Genomic DNA, 18914 nt, shown 5'->3' on the forward strand with positions numbered 1-18914 from the left:
GATTCACCAAACAATCCACGGTACAGCTTCAGTTTAAGTCAATCAGATCAGTGAATCGAATCACACTTACTGATCCCGAGCCCTCTGGAAAGGCATAAATACTCCCCTCCTTCCCCAGGTCCCTCCCCGGATCTTCCTCCGCTCCTAATCAACATCAACATCAACATCCACATCCACATCCACATCTCCAGCTCTCCGGACACATATAAATTGCGCCTCTCATCCAGACCAATCTGCTTTCACTTTTGTCACCTTTTTTCTCTTCTCTACCAATCTCTACCAAGCTTCACCGTGAACCTTCACATTGAATTTTCATCGCGACCCAGCGCGTCATCATACCAGTTCCTTCGTCACTTGTCAACCAAAAACAAAACCACTCACACCTCGTCACCAACTCCTACTCCATTCATTCATTCATCACAATGCCTCGTGACGTCAAGGTCAAGCGGGAGGCCCTCGACAGCCAGGCCTCAAGCGCCTACATCAAGAAGGGGGATAAGGACGAGAAGAAGCCTCTCCGACGCATTGCCTCTCAAGCTGCAAGCGACTACACCACCGATGATGACGACCAAGTCGCCATCAAGCAAGAGGACCAGACCGGCATGAAGCGTGCCCGCACCCACCACCCCCGAGCTCGGGTTGCATACAAGTGGGATGAGGCAGTCACACAGGCATCTAAGCACGCCCGCAGCCTGGGAATCGACGATATTCCCGCAATGCAGGTCGGTCGTGTGGTCGAGGCAGGCCAACTGATCGGTCTCTTCGACATGGAAAAGGCCCGCCCGGCCCAAAACTTTATCGTCTACGACGGACTCGATATCCTCGCTCGCGTCGAGGACTTTGAGATGGAGACGGCTGTACACGACCTTGCTAGGCTCTACATCGGCGAGAGACTCGGCTGGTCGCACCCGCATGACCACGAGCTTGATGTGAGCCGCATCAAGATGAAGGGCAACCTGGGAGGCGGATGGGCTGTCAAGATGTTAGTCGAGGATCCAGCAAAGTCGAACCAGGGCCAGAAGAAGCGCGCCCGACGCGCCTAAACACCACCTCAACCATGTCTCAAGATGACTACGATTCATCCACTGGCTTTGGTGAAGAGCGGAAACTGTGGATTCTGCTTGGCATATTGTATTACGAATCGCTGGATATGGTAAGAATACAATTATAATCGTGCTCCAAGATTGCTACCGATGCTAACTCCTTCGCGGCAGATAATCAGCGCGAACTGGAGTGTTCTCCCACGAGGAAAACTGCTGGGTAGAATAAACGCGAGTTTATGGATCATTGCTGGACAGGCAGAACGGACATGTGTATTATAGCAATGAACGCACTAGGCGTCACACAGGACTATGGAAACCTACATAGGGTTGGCAGAGATGAATTCGAGGATACAGACCATCGTGCTGTTTCTCACCGCAATTGATACACATACACACACCTCTCTAGTTGCTTCCGTTAAGTGATTTGCGCATTTTCAGGATTGTAATTTTAGGAACTTCCTCCCTTGCTACAATTTATCTTAATTCTCTGCTTCTCACTGCTTCGGCAATGTGGAAATTGTGGAAAATACAACCTCAATGTGTTGTGCTCGAAGGGTGACTTGGCTAGGAAGGACCCTTTGCCCGTGAATATGAAGGTGCCTGTCCTTCAAGTAGGAGGAATTCAACAACACGAATGCACTTGCATTCGAGCCACCTCTTACTCACGTTATCATGGGCTACGATGTAAAGCTGTGAAGCACTTGGCACATCACCAGAACAAATGAAAAAAAGTCGTTTTTACAAGTCATCCAGGGCAAAGGCTGTTCGTATTTGTTGGGCTATCTCAAGTGCCGCAAGGACCAGCTGTCTCAGTAATCCAATCCTAATCTCAAGGTTCCGCATTCATATGCTGCTTCTCATCCAATAAAATGAATGCCAGAACTTGCCAGAATGGTCGTGCCTGCCTCGGGTCGATCAAAAATGCCCCCATCTCTTGATACGATTCCGTAATGCAAATGTTCGCATTTATCCATTCCCATGTTGTACATAATATCTTACAAGGTTTCCTCCCATAAACCTTAAGCGAATGGCAGCAAGTATCGTGGGCTGCAGTGTGTCAAGTGATCATCGCTGGGAATGTGGACTCGCGAGGAGTGTTGGGGTCGAATGCAAGGTCTGTGACCCAAATGCTGCCCAAGTTTGATTAGCCAGATGCCATAACTCGGGTATCATCTTCTAGTGCACTTACCATTGACAGGTAGACGCCGCTGCATTGCTCAATGCTCAGTGCGTCGCTTCATCTGCTTGCTGTGGTTCTGGTCATCGGCCTGCTTTCGCTTCTTGCCGGGAGGAACCTCGGGGTGGAACATGACAGCCCAGCCGCAGAAGGAGCCCTCGTCATCCTTCATCATCGCGGTAGTAACGTTAAGGTCAATGTCGTCCGGGTGCTGGCTTTGAGCCTTGCGTCCGATGTGCAGACTGGCGAGGTCGTAGAGCAGTTCGTTGATCAAGGCCGGCTCCCAAACACTGGCCAAGACGTCGTAACCGTCGTAGGCAATGAACTCGCGCTCACCGAAGGGATTCGTGTCAATGAAGGAGATCAGCTGGCCATCCTGGAAGACGCGGCCAACGCGAGAGGCGGGAAGCTCGGCGATGCCTTCACTGCGCGCCTTCTCCTTGGCTTCGTGGATGGCGGAGTCCCAGTGGTAGCCAGGGTAGCGAGTCGGGCGCTTACGAGGTGTTGACGTGGTGTTCTCTTGCTTCAGATCCTCTTGACTGAGATCCTCCTGCTTCAAGTCTTCCTGCTTCACGTCTTCGTGCTTGATAGCAGACATAGGAGGGTTGCGACCGAATCGAGGTATCGTGACTGATGGCAGTGATGATTGTTGATGAAGAGGATTGGTAGTTGGTAGTGACGTTGCTTGTTGACAAGAAAGCGGAGAAGTAGAGAAGTAGAGAAAAGCAGATGTGCTTGAGAAGGACGATGTATTTGTATGCTTCCAGGGATGTTGATGGATCTTTATGATTGATGATGGAATTTGATGCCGATGTTGATCTTGATGGAGAAGGGTGTTATGGAACAGGGAGAAACGGAGTCGGAGAAGATCCTGGTTACGTGACTTTGATTGATTATTATGTACATTGAATGCAAGCTCATGCTAGCTACGTGCAGTACCGACCCCGCGGGGTACCTTTCATCTCAGATTTATAACCCTATGCAAGTGAAGGAGCTGTGAACGAATCGTGGCACGCATTCTAGTAGCTTTAGGTACCTGACACCTAATGTGAGCTAGTACGCGAGGCCTTATGGCAATGTGCAACAGGACGTCGGGTAGTAAGTAACCCTTACACATAAGCTGATCTCCCCGTGCTTTGAGTGGACCGCGAAAGAGACGGGCTGCGAGAATAGAACAAGGTTATAACAACAAGTCGAGCCAGTTCTGTTACAGGCTCACACAATTACCCAAGGTCATATTGGGCAGCCTCTCGGAGTCGGGGAGCTCTGCTCTTTTTCCCTTGGAGCTGCTCCAAGGTGGGGGTGTGTATGTTGCTCTTCTCTTCCTGCTTGGCGGTTGTCGACGATGAGGAAGCCAAACCAGCGGCGCGGCGGTCTTTCTGGCCAGTCTACTTCATGTTGTTATCATTTTGCTTAATGGCTGGGTGGGACGGTTTACTTCAATGAACTGCAGATGGGTATCGAACCAAGGCACCGTGGTCTGTTAGAATTGAAGGTCATACAGTCTTGATATGCCAATGCTGGATGAGATCGGCCGCAGAAGGCTGTGGCGGGGCGAAGAAACGTGGGACATTACACAAAAGACACTGGGAAAAAACATATGGGCACTTATTTGATGCTCGAGCTCATTCCATAGTGGGAGTCAACCATTCTCGTAGTAATTCATTCTCGATGACCGTATCTGTCATCAAATACATATCTATTTCTCCCTCCCAAAGTCATGCCAGGCGCCAAAGCCAATCATCCCTCGCGGCTGCAGTATGTCCAAGATTCAGTCCTTTCCAACCTTCTCGGAAGGTTAATTCATCTCATTCGTACAGGACTGCTGAAATTGGTAGTTAGCAGGGTTCTAGATTTTATGAAACTCATCAATCGAAGAAACTTACCTGTCAAGAGCCCGTAGTAAACCGTAATGCTCGTTTGGCACCTAAGCCTTGTTCTTCTTGGGGCGAAGGTAGATCACCCAGCCCTTGGAACGCGCCAAGCTCTTAAAGGTGACGTCGAGCTCGAGCTCGCCGGGGTGCCGGTAAGTGCTGTTCACGCGGCGGCCGATGTGATGCTTGGCAAGGCGCTCAATGAAGGGATAAGACTTGGCCCTGTCTCGGACGCAAGCCACCACGTCGGTACCATCGTAGACAATGTAATTGTCGGGTCCATACATCGGAAGGTTGCAGGTATGGGTGATCTGGCCATCTACAATGACGCGGCCCACGTCGACGGTGGGCAGCGACACGATGCCGGCAGCCTCGGCCTGTTCCTCCAAAGCGTCAAAATTGGCGGCCCAATTGTACGCGGGCGCCTTGCGAGGGGTGAGAACTGGGTGCTTCTTGTCCAGCTCAGTTGCCTCCTCAGCAGTGGTGGGGGAGTTTTTGGATGTGATGATCTTGGTCGACTTGATGGGCTTAGTCGACTTGGCAGAAGTGCTGCGACCGGTGCCCAAGGGCTTGGTCTCGTTGACGGATGAAGGGTCGTTGGAGGGGACCTGCTGGTACTTTCCGAAGCGAGACATGATTGCTGAGTAGAAATGTGGAGGTGCTTTCTACTGCGATGAAGAATGTGGGTATGAAGTGCGATCTTGAGTGTCAAGAAAGCTCAGAATGGTGGATGAGGTTTGGTTCAATTGCTATATAGCAATGGTAGAAGATGGATCACGTGTGGTGTGATGTATGGTGTGGTGGTTCGTTTCACTGTTGAGCTTGAGGTGGTCGTGGTGATATTGGTTGACGACGAAAAGCTGGTTGAAGGAAATGAATGATGAGACTAGAGAGAGAAGATGTTGTGTTGAATGAGTGTGGGTGTATCTAATCTGTTCATCAGACGTGTCAGGTTGAAAGAAGAGAGGAAGAGGGAGAGAATTCTGAATGATGCTGGAGGAAGGTCTGAATTTATGTCTTTCCAGTGAGGCAGGTTCGGAGGCAGGATCAGTAGAATCAGTAAATGTGGGTCTGATTGTTTTGATTGTTACAGCAGATGATGCTGTAGAGATTGCTACAGAGGCCTGTATCGGTAGGTCGAAGGTGGTTGTTACAGTAGCAGGTAATTTTTGATTGGGTCAGACTTATTTCTAGCAAACATGTATTCAATTTGTTCCTGCTCGTTCTGAAAGTGGAAAGGTACCCTTCGAACACAAATCACAGTTTCGACACTTTACATATCTTTCACGTTTTAATTACATCGACGCGTTCCAAATCAGCCGTGTTCCTGAAGGCAAAGTGATTCGGCGCACGGCGCCTTGGAACACAAAACATCATGGTACTTTAGGTATTTTTAATCGAAGATCATTACTACGGGAGTCTATGGCTCTGAATACCAACCATCGTCGTGGATCCTACTCGTGATCTCCAGCATGAGCCATGCTCATGTAGCCGTGCCAGTTGCAAAGAACACACGCTGGAAGTCGGCTGCTGCCCGCCAGTGAGCCAGTCCACCTCCACGTTGCTCAGACGCTTGCTGCTTGCCAGTCTTCTGACCATTATCAGCCAAGCACGTCGGTGATACAACGCTGGATCTACCGCGGTGACATGAAAGTAATTTGACTGCTAGATAGATGATACCAATGGACTCCTGTAGCAATGAGAAGCAGGCAATTAGTAGATCGGGCCCCCATTAGGCGCGTTAGGGAATAAATTGTCTGACGCCATCTTTGCCCAGGTTGTAGACGCCGATAACTTTGCCATCCTTGGTGACATTGCTCAAATGTGATTCAGGCAGAATAGTGGGATCGGGGAGCCCGGCTCTCTCCCTTCGGCGCTGTTCCTCGGCGCTCTAGCTGCTCTTCTGGTTCCAGCTTGGCACCACTGAAGGAGAAGTGAACCATACCAACAGGGCGAGGCTTGGTTTCCTTTGCCACTTCCTCCTTGGCAGGACTGCGGGGTCGATGGCTGCTGTCGGGGCGGGTTAACCTGGATGGGCTGCTTCATGCTGTTGTCCTGTTGCTTGATAGCCGGGTTGGAGGTCTTGCGCCAAGGGACGCGCGGGTACTGGTCGGCCCAAGGTATGGTGGTTAGGTAGAAATGAAACAGAACCTCAATATGTCAACGTTGGGTGGTGTTGGTCACGCAAGGCCATGATGGGGTGAAGAGGAGAGAGAAATTACAGCAGAAACGGCACTGGAAAAATCACATTGGTACTTGGTTTAGCTGAAGCTCAATTCATCATTGCTGTCTAAGAGTCTCGCATCCAGGCATTGGCCATATCTGACATTCCCAAGTCGTCGCTTGATCCCAAAAAGTTCCGCTCTAATGGACAACGATTCCTTGCGACTGCTGTGTGCCAAAATTCCAGCCCTTAACCATCCGTAGAAAACATCGCTTGCGGTAATCCGCCATTCAACGCCAATAATCCAACAATCCAACTTCAATAACGAGTAGCTGGATCTCCTTGTTAGCGGTGTTTTATTTGATAAACTCAACAATCAACTAGACTTACCAATCCAAGCTCAGCAGCATACCGTGAAATTCTCGCGACTAGTTCACCTTGGCCCTCTTGGCGCCAGAGCCTGCCTTGGGGTGAATGTAGATGACCCAGCGCTGGTCATCCTTGGCGCGGGTCAGGTTCTTGTAGTCGACATCGACCGCGACACTCTCAGGGTTCGGGGCGTCCTGCGCGCGGCCAATTTGAAGCTTAGCCAGACGGTTCACGAGGGCAAAGGTCTTGAGGCGGTCGCGAACACAAGCGACGACATCGGTTCCATCATAAATGATGTAGTTGTCTGGGCCATGCGTCGGCAGGTTGATGACGTGCTCAATCTTCCCGTTTTCGATGACCCGGCCGACGTCGAGGGTGGGAATGGCCACGATGCCAGCGGCCTCGAAGTCCATCACCCAGTCGTACTGGCGGTATCGCTTGCGGGAAGGGGTGACGTTGCTCTTCTTCTCCTGCTCGGTGCTGGCGGTGCTGGCGGTAGTTCGCGAGCGGTTCGCAGGGAGGTTGCTCAGCGAGGAGTTCTCCATGTTCTTGATGCACTGGGAAGGCATGGTGATGTTTTTTCGTAGAGATGTGATGGAAAGCTGTTACCGCGGTGGGAGTTGTGATGTGGGAATGAATTGCTTTCTTGGTTCTCAAGAAAGCTTGGTATGATGGATGTGTTTTTTTGTTTTTGTTCTTTGCTATATAGCAAAAGAGTATGATGGAACAAGTGCGTTGTGTGTGGTGTGGTGTCACTGATCAGTTGTGGTGAAGTGATGGGGAGAAGGAGGAGAAGGACAGTCAGGATGAAGGTGGGAGAGGAGGGGTGCATTTATGCCTCCAAAGGTTGTCACAATCAGTAACTGGCTGATCTGCCGAGCGCTGCAATCACGAATTCTTTTCTGTATTTAATGTGATTGTTCGAGATAGCAACCACTTTACAGGTGCATAGGGTGTTATCAGGGTGGGTCCTGCCTATAGCACAGGGGAAAACAAGCAAACTGGTCAGGTCACCTTGTTTTTGATTGGTTCAGATTATTGACCTTACCCGTTTAGGTACTCTTTCTGCAATCTTTTCACTGATATAAAAGGTAGGTACAGTTCACAGGTAAGTTGCCAGTGGTTGTTAGAGCAGAGGCCAGTGGTAAGCTTCCTGTGATCGCGCCTAGGTATTTTATATAAAGCTCTTTTACTATTGGTCCACAGACGCTTGAGAATCAGTCAAAACTACGCTAATCCCCTTTCAGTCTTACAGCAAGTAAAATCATGCTGTACAATTGCCAGCGCCAGGTGCTCGGCGATTGTCCTTCCTCGTCTCGCACATCCCTTCATCAGAAGGCTTTATTTCCTCGCATTCACAAGTCTCCATCGCTTTACCATCTCCATCGGATGCCACCGTTATAAAGCAACAAAACCAACCATTCATTACTACTGAGCATCTCGACCGACACGAGAGACGATTCCCTTCCGCACGTCATCACTCAAGCCACCGAATTTTACATCACCAGTAATTTCATTCGCCATGCGGCGCTACAAGAAAGTCCCGCATCCCCATCGCATTCGGATCTCGGATGACGAGTCGTCCGACGAGGAGCTCATAACAATGCATTACGACAGCGACCCAGGCATCGGCGCCAAGAAGCAAGAGGACGGTGGCATCAGCCCGCCTAGAATTAAGATACGCACCCCCAAGCGCGCCCTTCCTCCCGTCGCGACTCAGCAGAACAGCTCAAGTGGCGTCAGGCCCGTCCTCCGGCCCTCCCAGGCGTCCGCCTCCGCACGTCAGAATGTCGTGTCCCAGGCTTCCGCCGCCGCCCGTCAGAACGTCGTGAGGCCCCGCGTCAAAGTCAGGCCCACGTACAAGTTCGACTACGCCAGTGCCATCAGAGAAGCTAAGCAGGAAGCCAAGCGCGCCGGGGTGGTTGAGGTCCACCGCTCCGAGGTCGACCAGACTTTCGAGGATGGAAGCATGACTGGCGTTCACCACTGGAGCAAGCACGCCGCCTCCCAGAGGTACTTCTTCGCTTTTGTCGGCGATGATCTCGTGGCCTGCATTCCTGAGCTGGGCATGATGAACATCGTCCTCCACGACCTCGTCCTGTTACAAGCTGGCATCATGAGCGACGGCATGAACCCTGCCGAAGTTGAGCTCGAGCACAACTATCACGAGATGGAGGGACCACTTGGCAGCGATGGATGGGCAGTCCACATCCATACCACGACACGCGCCATCAGGAAAGCCAGAACCTACTATCGGCACGCACCATACAGAAAGTGATTGGTATTGTTTCTTTGCTCAGGTAAGTCTCACATATCATATCCCTTTCACATCCATATGAACCATGTTGTCGCTAACTAGAAATCACAGCTTCCCACTACGAATTTTGCTATGTACGAGTTATGGCGTGTGATACGTCACGGTGCGAGAATAGATGTCCTTGTGATGGACTGGATCGTCGGTACACACCAACCGACTTGATTGGGCATCGTTCTATATTGTACGTCGCACCTGGCACAACAGTGGAAAGAAGACATCCTGATTCTGTCAGATACATTAGATGATAGGTAGTACATCTTCTGACAGCAGTATCATCCGAAGTAATGTTCCTCAAACTTATTTTGACATTCGTGATTGTTTAGTTAGCATGCCCACCGTGATTCGTTTTATTTTACGCGACGCTGTGTCGTTGAATGGGGGGCTTTTTGGCGCGGGCGCCTGGCAGTGCAGCGCTTACTTGCGCTTGGGCGGGGCCAATCAGCGGCTGTGTGTCCTGTTTCAGTGGATAAACCCCCGGGAAGGCTGCCTAATAACGCCCCGCATGAGCCACCAACAACCGCTTGCCGCGAGCCAGCTCACCGGTACTGCTAATTTATTGCATTGGGTGCATCGTGTGTGCCAGTCGATCAATAACCGGCTATCGCATCGTTATCCAACACAATCATGGCTGACTTTCAAAACAGAAGCTGTCTGTTCGAGTTGCTCCCGACGGAGCTTCTACTAAAAGTCCTCAGAGGCCTACCGGATCTAACATCCCTTGACAGCGTCCTCCATGCATCGCCAACCGCCTATCGCATCTTTGATGAGTACGCTGTAGAAATCACCGAAACCATACTCGCCTGCGATTACCAACTCGTCGTCACCTACAACCATCGTCCGAACAGAAGTGAAGAGATCCACCATGGCCCCCACGCGGTTGAATCAGGTGTCACGTGCGCCTACATCCGGGTCATGTTCTACATGATGGCCGCCATCCGCTCCGGCCGATTTCCCGTCCACAGCCTATCCGAATTCTGCGAAAAGGTCGTCGATCCCTTCTGGTGGAAAACCACCCGCCGCGGCAGGGCCACGCCCGGCTACTTTATGCCGAAGTCGCTGCCCAAAGATACACTCCCGAAGGTGGTCCGCAGTCTGATAGCGACCTACCGAAGGCTCAACTGGCTATCGATGGACTGCCTAAGGTTCTACCTGGCTCGCTTCGAGTCTACCTGCCCGGCCATCCCGGCCATAACCAAGAAGGCCTTCCTGAGGGGCTGCCGCATGGGGCCGTACATCAACGACGCCAAGGCCCTGGACGAGTTCGGCGGCATACCCATCAAGCCGCGGGACCCCGGCCCGCCCTCCTGGGTCGAAGAGCAGCGCGCTGCGCGGGCCTTTTGGCGTCTGCAGCTCCTGTACGACCTGCGGAGGGCGGCCCGGGCCAACCTCCTCAACACCTGGCCGGCCGACGACGTGGATACGCTGCGCAGCTACGGCCAGACGCAGCTCCTATTCCTCTACGACCCCACGCACGTTCTCAACCCGAATCCCCATCGTCGCCCCGAGAAGGACGAGATATACAGCGCCGCCCAGTACCTGGAGCGGGCGCACGGGTGCCACTGGCCCGACGAGGTGCCAGGTGGCCTACAGGTGTCGCGTGCGAGCGAGTGGTGGCTGCTCCCGCGCCACGAGGTCCGGGGCGACAAGCTGCTGGCCCAGCCGTCGGCGGCGTGCCTGGCCTGGCCGAGACTGGCGGGCCATCTGGGCTGGTGGGAGCTCGCGCGGGTCATGGGGCTCGGGTTCGCGTTCTGGGGCGAGGAGAGGCTGCGGGGCCGGGGGCTGCTGGGCAACCCGCGCCAGATTGGGGACTGGGGGAGCTTCAAGTACGCGTTCGTGTGGCACAGCATGGTGTCGGGGGCAAAACCGGCTACATGCGATGTCTGGGAAGATTGACCCCGCCGCCAAGTCGGGGCGCTGCCGGTGGGTGTTGTCGGCAAATTCCGAGGCTGACCAAGACTGACGGACGCGGACGAACGAGGACTTATTATAAGTGACTTGAGGAAGAACAAGGGGCGGTCAACTTCGTATTATTGGTCAAGCTTACCTATGCTGAAGCCTCCTGGGGTTCCTGACACAAGGTAGCTTGATACACTGCCTGCGGTCGAGGTCCCGAATATTTGCGGCATAATGCAAGTAGGTAAAGTAATGGGGCGTCAAGATTTGCGATCCACTACGTCAAACTCTCTGCGGTCACTGCAAGATATGTTGAGTCTGGGGCTTTCTCGCGGATACACAACTTTGGGGAGGTTGAGCACCCCTGTGGTAATGCCGATGTTATCGGTCTGATTGGGCCGGCTGCTATAAGCCGGTCAACCCGACATTGGTCATTACCTTGGCCAATACTATTTGCAATAAAGACATTGTCCATCCCCGTTCAGCATCGGTGAAGTTAGGTCTTAATAGTAGCGTACCGAAGAGTTTACTACACTGGGCATAGTATACTAGACATCTTAATTAAAACCCGCGGCCCGAGAGCCGCTATCCGCCCTCCCTCGTAAGGAAAGTGGAAATCTGTAATTCTTCATGAAATCAGGCGGTAGCACGCTGCTAGGCCATATATAATCCGAAAGAAGGCTTCATAACATGCGGGATTCGATCTTGAGCCGCATGGTCCAACTCGCAGGCAACGACAAGAAAGTTGAGGAAGAACAACATCGCCTGTTGCCAGCTGAAGGAGGCCTCCGACATGGGTTGGAGCAGCCTCGTGTGGCTCGATCTGATTGGAAAAGAGTCGTGCACTTTTCAAAGTTCCCTGCCGATTTCTCGAGAACTGTTGGTCAACCCTGGTCGTCTCCTCCGCCGGGATCTAGAACGGACATCGACCTCGCAGATCCAACAGGGCCCCCAAAGCCCGCTGGGAAGAATGCTTCTTTTTCTTCTTTTTTCGATTCATACCAAGGCTCCCCGGTAGAAACAAAAAACTTGTGAAGGGCAGATTACGTCAAAAAATAGTCAGCTTAGAAACATGGTATCATACCCGATACCTTCGAAACTCTCCAAAGCATTCCAACACTGGACAGACGGCCCCCAAAGCCTGCGGAAGCGCCATGAAACGTCGGCTGAATCGTTATTGTCGCGGTCGTCGTCCTCGTCTTGGGCGTCCCTGGTATTTTTGCTGATTATTAAGTTTTGGTCATCATGGTGATCGGAGACGTAAATTCCCAATAGTGGCCTGTATTCCTTAGAAGCAAAGCACGACGACCGTGAACTAAGTACAAACGTAATGTAGCAAAAAGAACATCAGGGAGGGAAGGTCAGTCGGCAGTGGGTTCCTCCACTACTTAATCTTGGTAGAGAGATGATTCCACGCTAGCGGTGGGTCCTAACGGCGTACTTGTTCTTGCCGGAATTACCGACAGTGTCCGAGACGCTTCCCAAGTGCATCTTCGGGAAGTCGATTCCGTACAAAGGCGTGGCCGATCTTCATTTACTTGATCCCCATCCCCGCCTGTCCAAAATCTTCCTCGGCTCTCGGGAAGTCCTCGGCCTCGACGGCCGTGTCTTGGCACGTCCACTGGCCCGTGATGCAGGTACCGTTCCTCACCTTGACGCGTTGGCCATGTGGAGGAAGGTCGCAATCTTGGTCAAGATCGGGCCTGTGTCGTTATGTGTCACGTACAAGAACTTGCCCTCCTGGTCAGCAAGCACGCACCAGCTATCGCTCTGATGTCCTGGGTCTTCTCGGGCCAGTATCGGGCGCCCACTCGGGTCCCTTCCTGCTGGCCCCGATATTCAAGCCTTCCAGCCATACCTATACCATGTGGCATCTCGCTTCTTGTTGCCTTGTTCTTGTGCGAAAAGGACCGGTAGAAGGCGGGCAAGCGGGATTAGAGTTTCGGACCACCGTTGCAGAGTCGGCTCCGCCCCGAGACGGCAGGGATCATGACGCGACAATGCCTGCAGGTGGATCCCGCACGCGACAGATTCTGCCCACGCTATTCCAGAATCAAGGTAACAGTCCGATGGATGGATGCTGATCGGATCCAATCTGGTCCGATGAGTGGATGAGCGTCAGAGATAACAGGGTCTCGAAATGAAAAACCACGTTGGTCCAAAAGGTTGTCAAATGACTAGATGATTATTCACGCCTCGTCGCTCAAGAGTGAATAAAGGGGCCCGACTCTCCTCGGCCTAGCCAGCCTCCCAGCTATTTATTCCTGCTCGATTGAAAGAAAAGAAGAAAGGGGGAAGTTGGACAGGCGAACACCCCCGCACCCCCCCGGTCTAGTCGCCCCGAGATGCGACTTGGAAGAGGAAGCCCGAGCGTACGCTCCGAGTCCGAGCGTCCGCTCCAGTCCCGCAACGCGACTATGCACAAGGACGAAAACGGTCCCGTCGTCAAATAAGGAAGGGACTCGCCTACTTCCCAAGAAGGAAACCATCTCCTTCTTCTCTTAACCATGGAGAGGCTCAACCGACAGATTTGACTGACTGGTCACAACCGATGCTTCCGAGATCCGGATCACCCGATTAATACCCGACTACCCGTGTACCGAATCACCGCCCGCGATAACGACATGCCCCCGCCGATTCTTTTCGAGATCAGCGAAAATGCCGTGCGCCTCGCCCAGGTCTTCTACGGCGTGACGATACCGCTGATGACGCTGGCCACCGCGACATTTGTATATCGCATGTTGAAAAGCGCCAGGAGGAAAAGTTTTTGGTCGGATACGTGCATCACAATAGGCTGGGTAGGTCACCTGGGCTGCATTCCTTCTCTCGACGTGTGGGAATGAATGAAGCTAACCAAAGTTCTCTTCATACAACACAGGCTCTCGCCGTCGCGGACTGGGGCCTCCTGATGCCGCAGATGTTCCTGACCCCCGGCGTCAAGGAGACGGCGGCCGTCTTCAACGGCTTCCGGGGCGCCTACCTCGCCATCGCCGTCTGGGGCATGTCGCTGGCCTTCATCAAGGCCGCCATCGGCTTCACGCTTCTGCACATCCGGCAGACCTTCTGGTTCAGCGTCTTCATCTGGTCCAACATCTTCCTGGCCGCCGGCTACGGCTTCGGCAACTTCTGGTTCTCCATCTTCTCCTGCCGCCCCATGCGCGCCTCCTGGGGCGACTTCCCCGAGCCCCCCGAGACCGTCAGCTGCACCGGGCCCGACGCCCAGACGACGGCGGCACTGATCGGGGCGGTTGTTAGCATAAGTACCGATATTAGTGAGTTTGGCGTGGTTGCCATTTTCGATATGAAATAGCCGCTGACTTTTCGTTTCCTTCAAGTGCTGTCCCTGGCCCCTATCGTTTTCCTGTGGAACCTGAACCTGCCTCGGCGCGAACGCATCGTGATCGGCGTCCTGATGTCGCTAGGCGTGGTCGCGGCCGCCACGTCGCTAGTCAAGATCTTGGCGGTCGAGAAGTTTGCTATGCCCGGGCAGGACGCCATCGGGCTCAACATCACCATCAGCACCTGGACCATCCTGGAGCTGATCCTCGGCATCATCGCCGCCTGCACGCCCTTCTGCAAGCCCGTCTTCGAGCAGTGCCTCTGGCTGCTCGGCCTCTCGCTGCACCCGACAGCGGCTTCGAACTCGAACTCGAAGAAACAGACGCCTGTCCGGGCCCAGTACCGCCGCGCCACCGACAACGACACGTTCCAGTCCCAGATCTCGGCGGGGCGGTCCGGGTTCCGCGACGGCGAGACCGACGAGGTGCCCCTGACCAACGGCATCGAGATGCAGGCGGGCCTGGCCCCGCGTCCGGACGCCAACGGAGGGATTTACAAGCGGACCGAGGTCCATGTCAAGAACGAGGAGTTGCGCGAGGACAATCGGGCGGATGGGTGGAAGAAGTATACTCCTTGAAATGATGAGTGGCTTGTAGCTAGCAGTCTAGTAGCGATAATATATTCAATGAACCATGAGCGCTTCGCGCTATGTAGTATCAAGTCGTATCGAAAGATACCGTGTACGCCAACATCCGTCATCAGCTGCCCCGTCAGCGCCAGCTACTCCATCTTCATCGATGCCAGCACCTTTCCCAATCGAATCCAGTATAAACTCCCATCGCCAGTTCTCCTCACTTGGACGCCATTCAATGCGGCACACCCTCCCTTCGCCGGCCACCATTCCCCGGCAAGGCCTCCCTTCCGGCTAGGAGTCCTCTCCCTCGTCGACCCCACCCCCTCCTTCACGCCGTAAGACAAGGGAAGCCACCTCTAGCCTCACCGGCTGGTTGTGATCGGACGGCTGCGACTGCGAGCGGAATTGGCACCGAATGGAGTAAGCGGCTTTCGGTGTTTATTCCTTCCTATTCTAGTGTTTATTCCACGTTAGTCCAGTGTCTCACGGGGGATGGAATAACCGCTTATTCCAAAAATTCTGCTATTCCCTCTTAAAACATTCTATTCACCTTAAGAAGAGTAAATGCTGACACCGAGAGTCGATAGGTCACGCGAACGTTTTTCCTACTTCTTTCTGCTGATCCTTGGCGTCTCTGGTATTAATTACTATAATAGATTTAAGCGTCTCTGGGGCAGAACCTGCGAGGTTCAATATCTGGGAGAATTGCCACGGTTAAAAGAGAGAGCCGCGCCCCCAGGCAGTTGGGGGCGGTTCATGTAGATCCCTTTGGGGGTCAATTTCACCGAGATGGATATCCAATCACGTGCGTAGCTTTAACTCATGCGGTTGGGCTGCACGGCGTACTATATATATCTATCGTCGTATTCTGCCTCCTCGCCCGTACGAAAAGATACGGTGTTACCACATCCTGTCAGAGATTTAGATTGAATGCGTCATTGAAACACGGGCCGCGTACGAGCCTTGTTGTTGTTTCTATCTCCAGCTGGTTATTGGTGCCAGCCTTGATAAGCTGAAAAGCTGCACCTGCTTACTTGCATACTGGTTGGGGGCCCAAATGGTTAGGGGGCAATTGTGAAACCATCCTCGGTGTAATACCTTTCCTGCTCATAATGTGCGATCTATATGTACACAGACTCGCCTACATTAGACAGGGCAGGTTGTCACAACCGTTTTGTCCAGGCAGTCTATCAGCATGAACACAACCAGCCACTGGAGGCTTTCCTGCTCTCTTGTCACTACTAGTCAGCTATCATCCCACTAGACATTGCTTTTCGGATCGGGCCATTAATCGGAAGTAGAACTCCTTGACTTCTTTCCACTATTACTTCTTCTTACCTTTACCCATACATTCCACATCGACTTGGCGTTAATGGAAGGCCCACGGGGAACAGGTTACCTCCAACAAACGAACATTTAAGTGCTTGGTCTACCAGTACCATATACACGTCTTCGTATATATACTGGCAAGTGATCAGACACGATGGATACAGATGATCGGGTTTACTTGGGTGTCTGGACCAACTGGTCCCGAGGCTCTGCCGTCATGGGCGCGACATTGACCACGACTCAGAAGAGTGGTAACATCCTGATTGCGTTCACCGCCATATTTGTGCCTTTTGTCGCTTCCCGGCTCTGGAAGATGCTTTGCTTCGCCTTTCACACCTGCACTTCTAAGAAAGGCGCCCAGGACGCCATCTATCACCAACGACAAGTCGTCCTTCGGAACTCCCCAAGCCCCGACTCGGGCCTTTTCTCCCTCTTACTTCTTGCCTGGACGTGGCGCAAGTTGCACGTCAAGGCAATTCTTCGTCTTCTACCCCTCCTCGTTTTTGCCATCTTGTTCATAGTAGGGTTCACAGTTGCCGGCGGTTACTCCTCCCAGATCACCTCTGCCATGGGCGACGAGGTGTTAATAAAAGGCGACGACTGCGGCCTGTTGACTTGGTCGCTGGACAATACCAACATTAACTCAACTCTTGCGATAAATACCTGGATGGCAAATAAGATGAACGACGCAGCAAATTACGTACAACAGTGCTACACAAATCAGGGTACCAACTTGTTTGATTGCAATCGATTTGTTGTTCAGAGCCTTCCGACTACGTCTGATAGCAATTCTGGATGTCCGTTTACGCCAGGTGTATGTCGCGAGAATGATACAAACATACGCCTGGACACAGGCTATCTTGACAGTAATGATCATCTGGGTCTCAATGCTCCCCGAGAACAGAGGTTCATGTGGAGGCAGGTACTGTCCTGTGCCCCGTTAAGAACTGAAGACTATACAACCAGTTACAGCCACCTTAACAAGACCTTTGTCGGGTACAGTTACGGAGGCCATAGTGCTACCGCCGTTAACAAGACGTCACTTGACTTCACATATTCGGTGCCAGATTTGCAGGCCCAGTACTCGCAGTCGCAAAATACGAATACCGGGCTGAACTTTCGAGTAAGGTACACATAATTTCCAAGTCACTTCCACGATGGTACCAAGATGTGGATAACCTCTGGTATCCATAGATGCTATGCACATATACGGAATATAACTAATAGTTTTATACATAGTGCCCAGTCATCGAGATCGTATAATGGTTCATTGGTCCAAAACGAAAGCACTTTTGTCCCCGGTCATGCTATCGCGTCTGTGGACGGGGACATAATCATTGTCTTCTTATCTGGTAACGGAGTCGTGTTTGCCCAGAAGTCGGATGACACCTGGTATAACGCGACTCGGGCTCGGGGAATCTTGGGATCAGCCCATGCCAAAACAGCTGGTAAAGCATATATGACCGCCGAAGCAGCCTCCCCGCTAGGTTGCAAACAGCAGTTCCAGTGGTGCAATCCAGAGTATGGGGTCCCGGAAGGTTGCGGACCACTCGCAGGTTGGATGGACGCTACGGCTGGCGCCTACCCCCTTTTCAATCTGACTGTGGATGATTTCGATTCCGCAGATGCCTCTGTCCCAGACACTGAACGCGGAAACAGGCTTGACTGGGCTGCGAAAATAAACACCCTGAGCAAGTCCGGTATCTATAATATGCTGATGACATTTGCGGCCAAGGCATTAGCATCCCAAACGTTACTGGCTTCCGGTGTTCAGCTGAGTATATCCAAACAACAGTGGCATCTGGATGTGACGAACTGGTGGAATACGACACTGGCTCTCCATCAGGCTGCCTTTGTTGATACGGCATTAGGGTACAGTCGTGCAGATGCCAACCTGCAAAGTTCCATTGTCATGCCAGGTAACGACCAAGAGCGTCATCTCTGTCAAAGCCAGGTACGTTCATATCAAGCTACTACTTCAGTCTTCGAAGCCTGATCACTTTATATGAGAAGGTGAGCGATGATGTCTTGTTACTTTTGCTAATACGCAAACAGAAAATTCGACACTCTGGGTTTGCTTCATTCAGCCTTTTCGGGCTCTTGTTTACGTTCATCTTGGGAGCACTTATTGTTTTGATGTCGTTCGCTTTGGATCCCATCATGCGCTGTTTGCACACACGACAAAAGTACAGGCAGTACGAATACTTGGAATGGCGGACGAACGGCGCGCTACAACTCCATCGTCTTGCACAGGACGAGCTTGGATATGGCAAATGGAGTGGCTGCACCGATACGGTTCCTGTTACGCGCCCCGAGGATCGACTGGCTGACCTTGATATCGACGACCTTAAGTACCCAAGACTCAGTCGCGGACTCCTGGGAGAAGAGGCCAAGCCCGAAGCAGTCAACAGCCAAACTGCAACAGTGGTCAGCCTGCAGGGTTCCTCCGAAGCGTCAGAGGATACTGTGACTAATGCGGACGCCGAGCATGCCTCCATCGAGCCAGGGCACACCTCCGAGGCTGGAGACGAGTCAAACTTGGTCCTTGGGGCAAATGAATGACCGGAATCGCATAGAGTCTCGATGATATCTATGGAGAATACCGATCAAGTGCCAATGAGGTCAAGTGGACCAGTGCCGGGAAGCGGCCCAGAAGCAAATGCCAGACACCAGAACCCATGCGACCAAGTCAATGGGGCCGAGATACAAAGAGGCATTAGAAAGTAGCACTTATTCAGGCCGTTGAAAAGAAGGACATTCCGCGAGTTGATTTGAACATGGTATTGGCAAGCAAGTAGGGGCATTTGGGCGCGAAGGAGCTGTTTTAGGATCAGG

General features: G+C 52.5%; 9 protein-coding genes across 9 annotated transcripts; 6 read left to right on the plus strand and 3 right to left on the minus strand.

Moving 5' to 3' along the window:
- Positions 1–422: 422 nt before the first annotated feature.
- PG985_008043 (uncharacterized protein) lies at positions 423–1043 on the plus strand (the record flags this gene model as incomplete). The annotated part of the gene is made up of 1 exon (XM_066827811.1): positions 423–1043. The coding sequence occupies one exon, from the start codon at positions 423–425 to the stop codon at positions 1041–1043; it is 621 nt and encodes a 206-aa protein (XP_066682723.1).
- A 1220-nt stretch (positions 1044–2263) lies between these two features.
- On the plus strand, positions 2264–2728 carry PG985_008044 (uncharacterized protein; the record flags this gene model as incomplete). Its single annotated transcript, XM_066827812.1, has 1 exon — positions 2264–2728. The coding sequence occupies one exon, from the start codon at positions 2264–2266 to the stop codon at positions 2726–2728; it is 465 nt and encodes a 154-aa protein (XP_066682724.1).
- A 1419-nt stretch (positions 2729–4147) lies between these two features.
- Positions 4148–4729, minus strand: PG985_008045 (uncharacterized protein; the record flags this gene model as incomplete). Its single annotated transcript, XM_066827813.1, has 1 exon — positions 4148–4729. The coding sequence occupies one exon, from the start codon at positions 4727–4729 to the stop codon at positions 4148–4150; it is 582 nt and encodes a 193-aa protein (XP_066682725.1).
- A 1732-nt stretch (positions 4730–6461) lies between these two features.
- Positions 6462–7214, plus strand: PG985_008046 (uncharacterized protein; the record flags this gene model as incomplete). The annotated part of the gene is made up of 2 exons (XM_066827814.1): positions 6462–6489; positions 6643–7214. The coding sequence occupies 2 exons, from the start codon at positions 6462–6464 to the stop codon at positions 7212–7214; spliced, it is 600 nt and encodes a 199-aa protein (XP_066682726.1).
- A 1142-nt stretch (positions 7215–8356) lies between these two features.
- On the minus strand, positions 8357–8859 carry PG985_008047 (uncharacterized protein; the record flags this gene model as incomplete). Its single annotated transcript, XM_066827815.1, has 2 exons — positions 8357–8725; positions 8845–8859. The coding sequence occupies 2 exons, from the start codon at positions 8857–8859 to the stop codon at positions 8357–8359; spliced, it is 384 nt and encodes a 127-aa protein (XP_066682727.1).
- Positions 8860–9568: 709 nt separating this feature from the next.
- Positions 9569–10837, plus strand: PG985_008048 (uncharacterized protein; the record flags this gene model as incomplete). Its single annotated transcript, XM_066827816.1, has 1 exon — positions 9569–10837. One exon carries the CDS (start codon positions 9569–9571, stop codon positions 10835–10837), a length of 1269 nt encoding a protein of 422 aa, XP_066682728.1.
- Positions 10838–12371: 1534 nt separating this feature from the next.
- On the minus strand, positions 12372–12693 carry PG985_008049 (uncharacterized protein; the record flags this gene model as incomplete). Its single annotated transcript, XM_066827817.1, has 2 exons — positions 12372–12523; positions 12597–12693. 2 exons carry the CDS (start codon positions 12691–12693, stop codon positions 12372–12374), a joined length of 249 nt encoding a protein of 82 aa, XP_066682729.1.
- A 768-nt stretch (positions 12694–13461) lies between these two features.
- PG985_008050 (uncharacterized protein) lies at positions 13462–14753 on the plus strand (the record flags this gene model as incomplete). Its single annotated transcript, XM_066827818.1, has 3 exons — positions 13462–13635; positions 13716–14109; positions 14173–14753. 3 exons carry the CDS (start codon positions 13462–13464, stop codon positions 14751–14753), a joined length of 1149 nt encoding a protein of 382 aa, XP_066682730.1.
- Positions 14754–16233: 1480 nt separating this feature from the next.
- Positions 16234–18641, plus strand: PG985_008051 (uncharacterized protein; the record flags this gene model as incomplete). Its single annotated transcript, XM_066827819.1, is given in 3 exon segments — positions 16234–17207; positions 17226–18033; positions 18135–18641. The coding sequence occupies 3 exon segments, from the start codon at positions 16234–16236 to the stop codon at positions 18639–18641; spliced, it is 2289 nt and encodes a 762-aa protein (XP_066682731.1).
- Positions 18642–18914: the final 273 nt, after the last annotated feature.

The sequence above is a fragment of the Apiospora marii genome (assembly GCF_038362585.1).
Source record: "Apiospora marii strain CBS 49790 chromosome Unknown utg000005l_segment0_segment0, whole genome shotgun sequence".
Taxonomy (NCBI): domain Eukaryota; kingdom Fungi; phylum Ascomycota; class Sordariomycetes; order Amphisphaeriales; family Apiosporaceae; genus Apiospora; species Apiospora marii.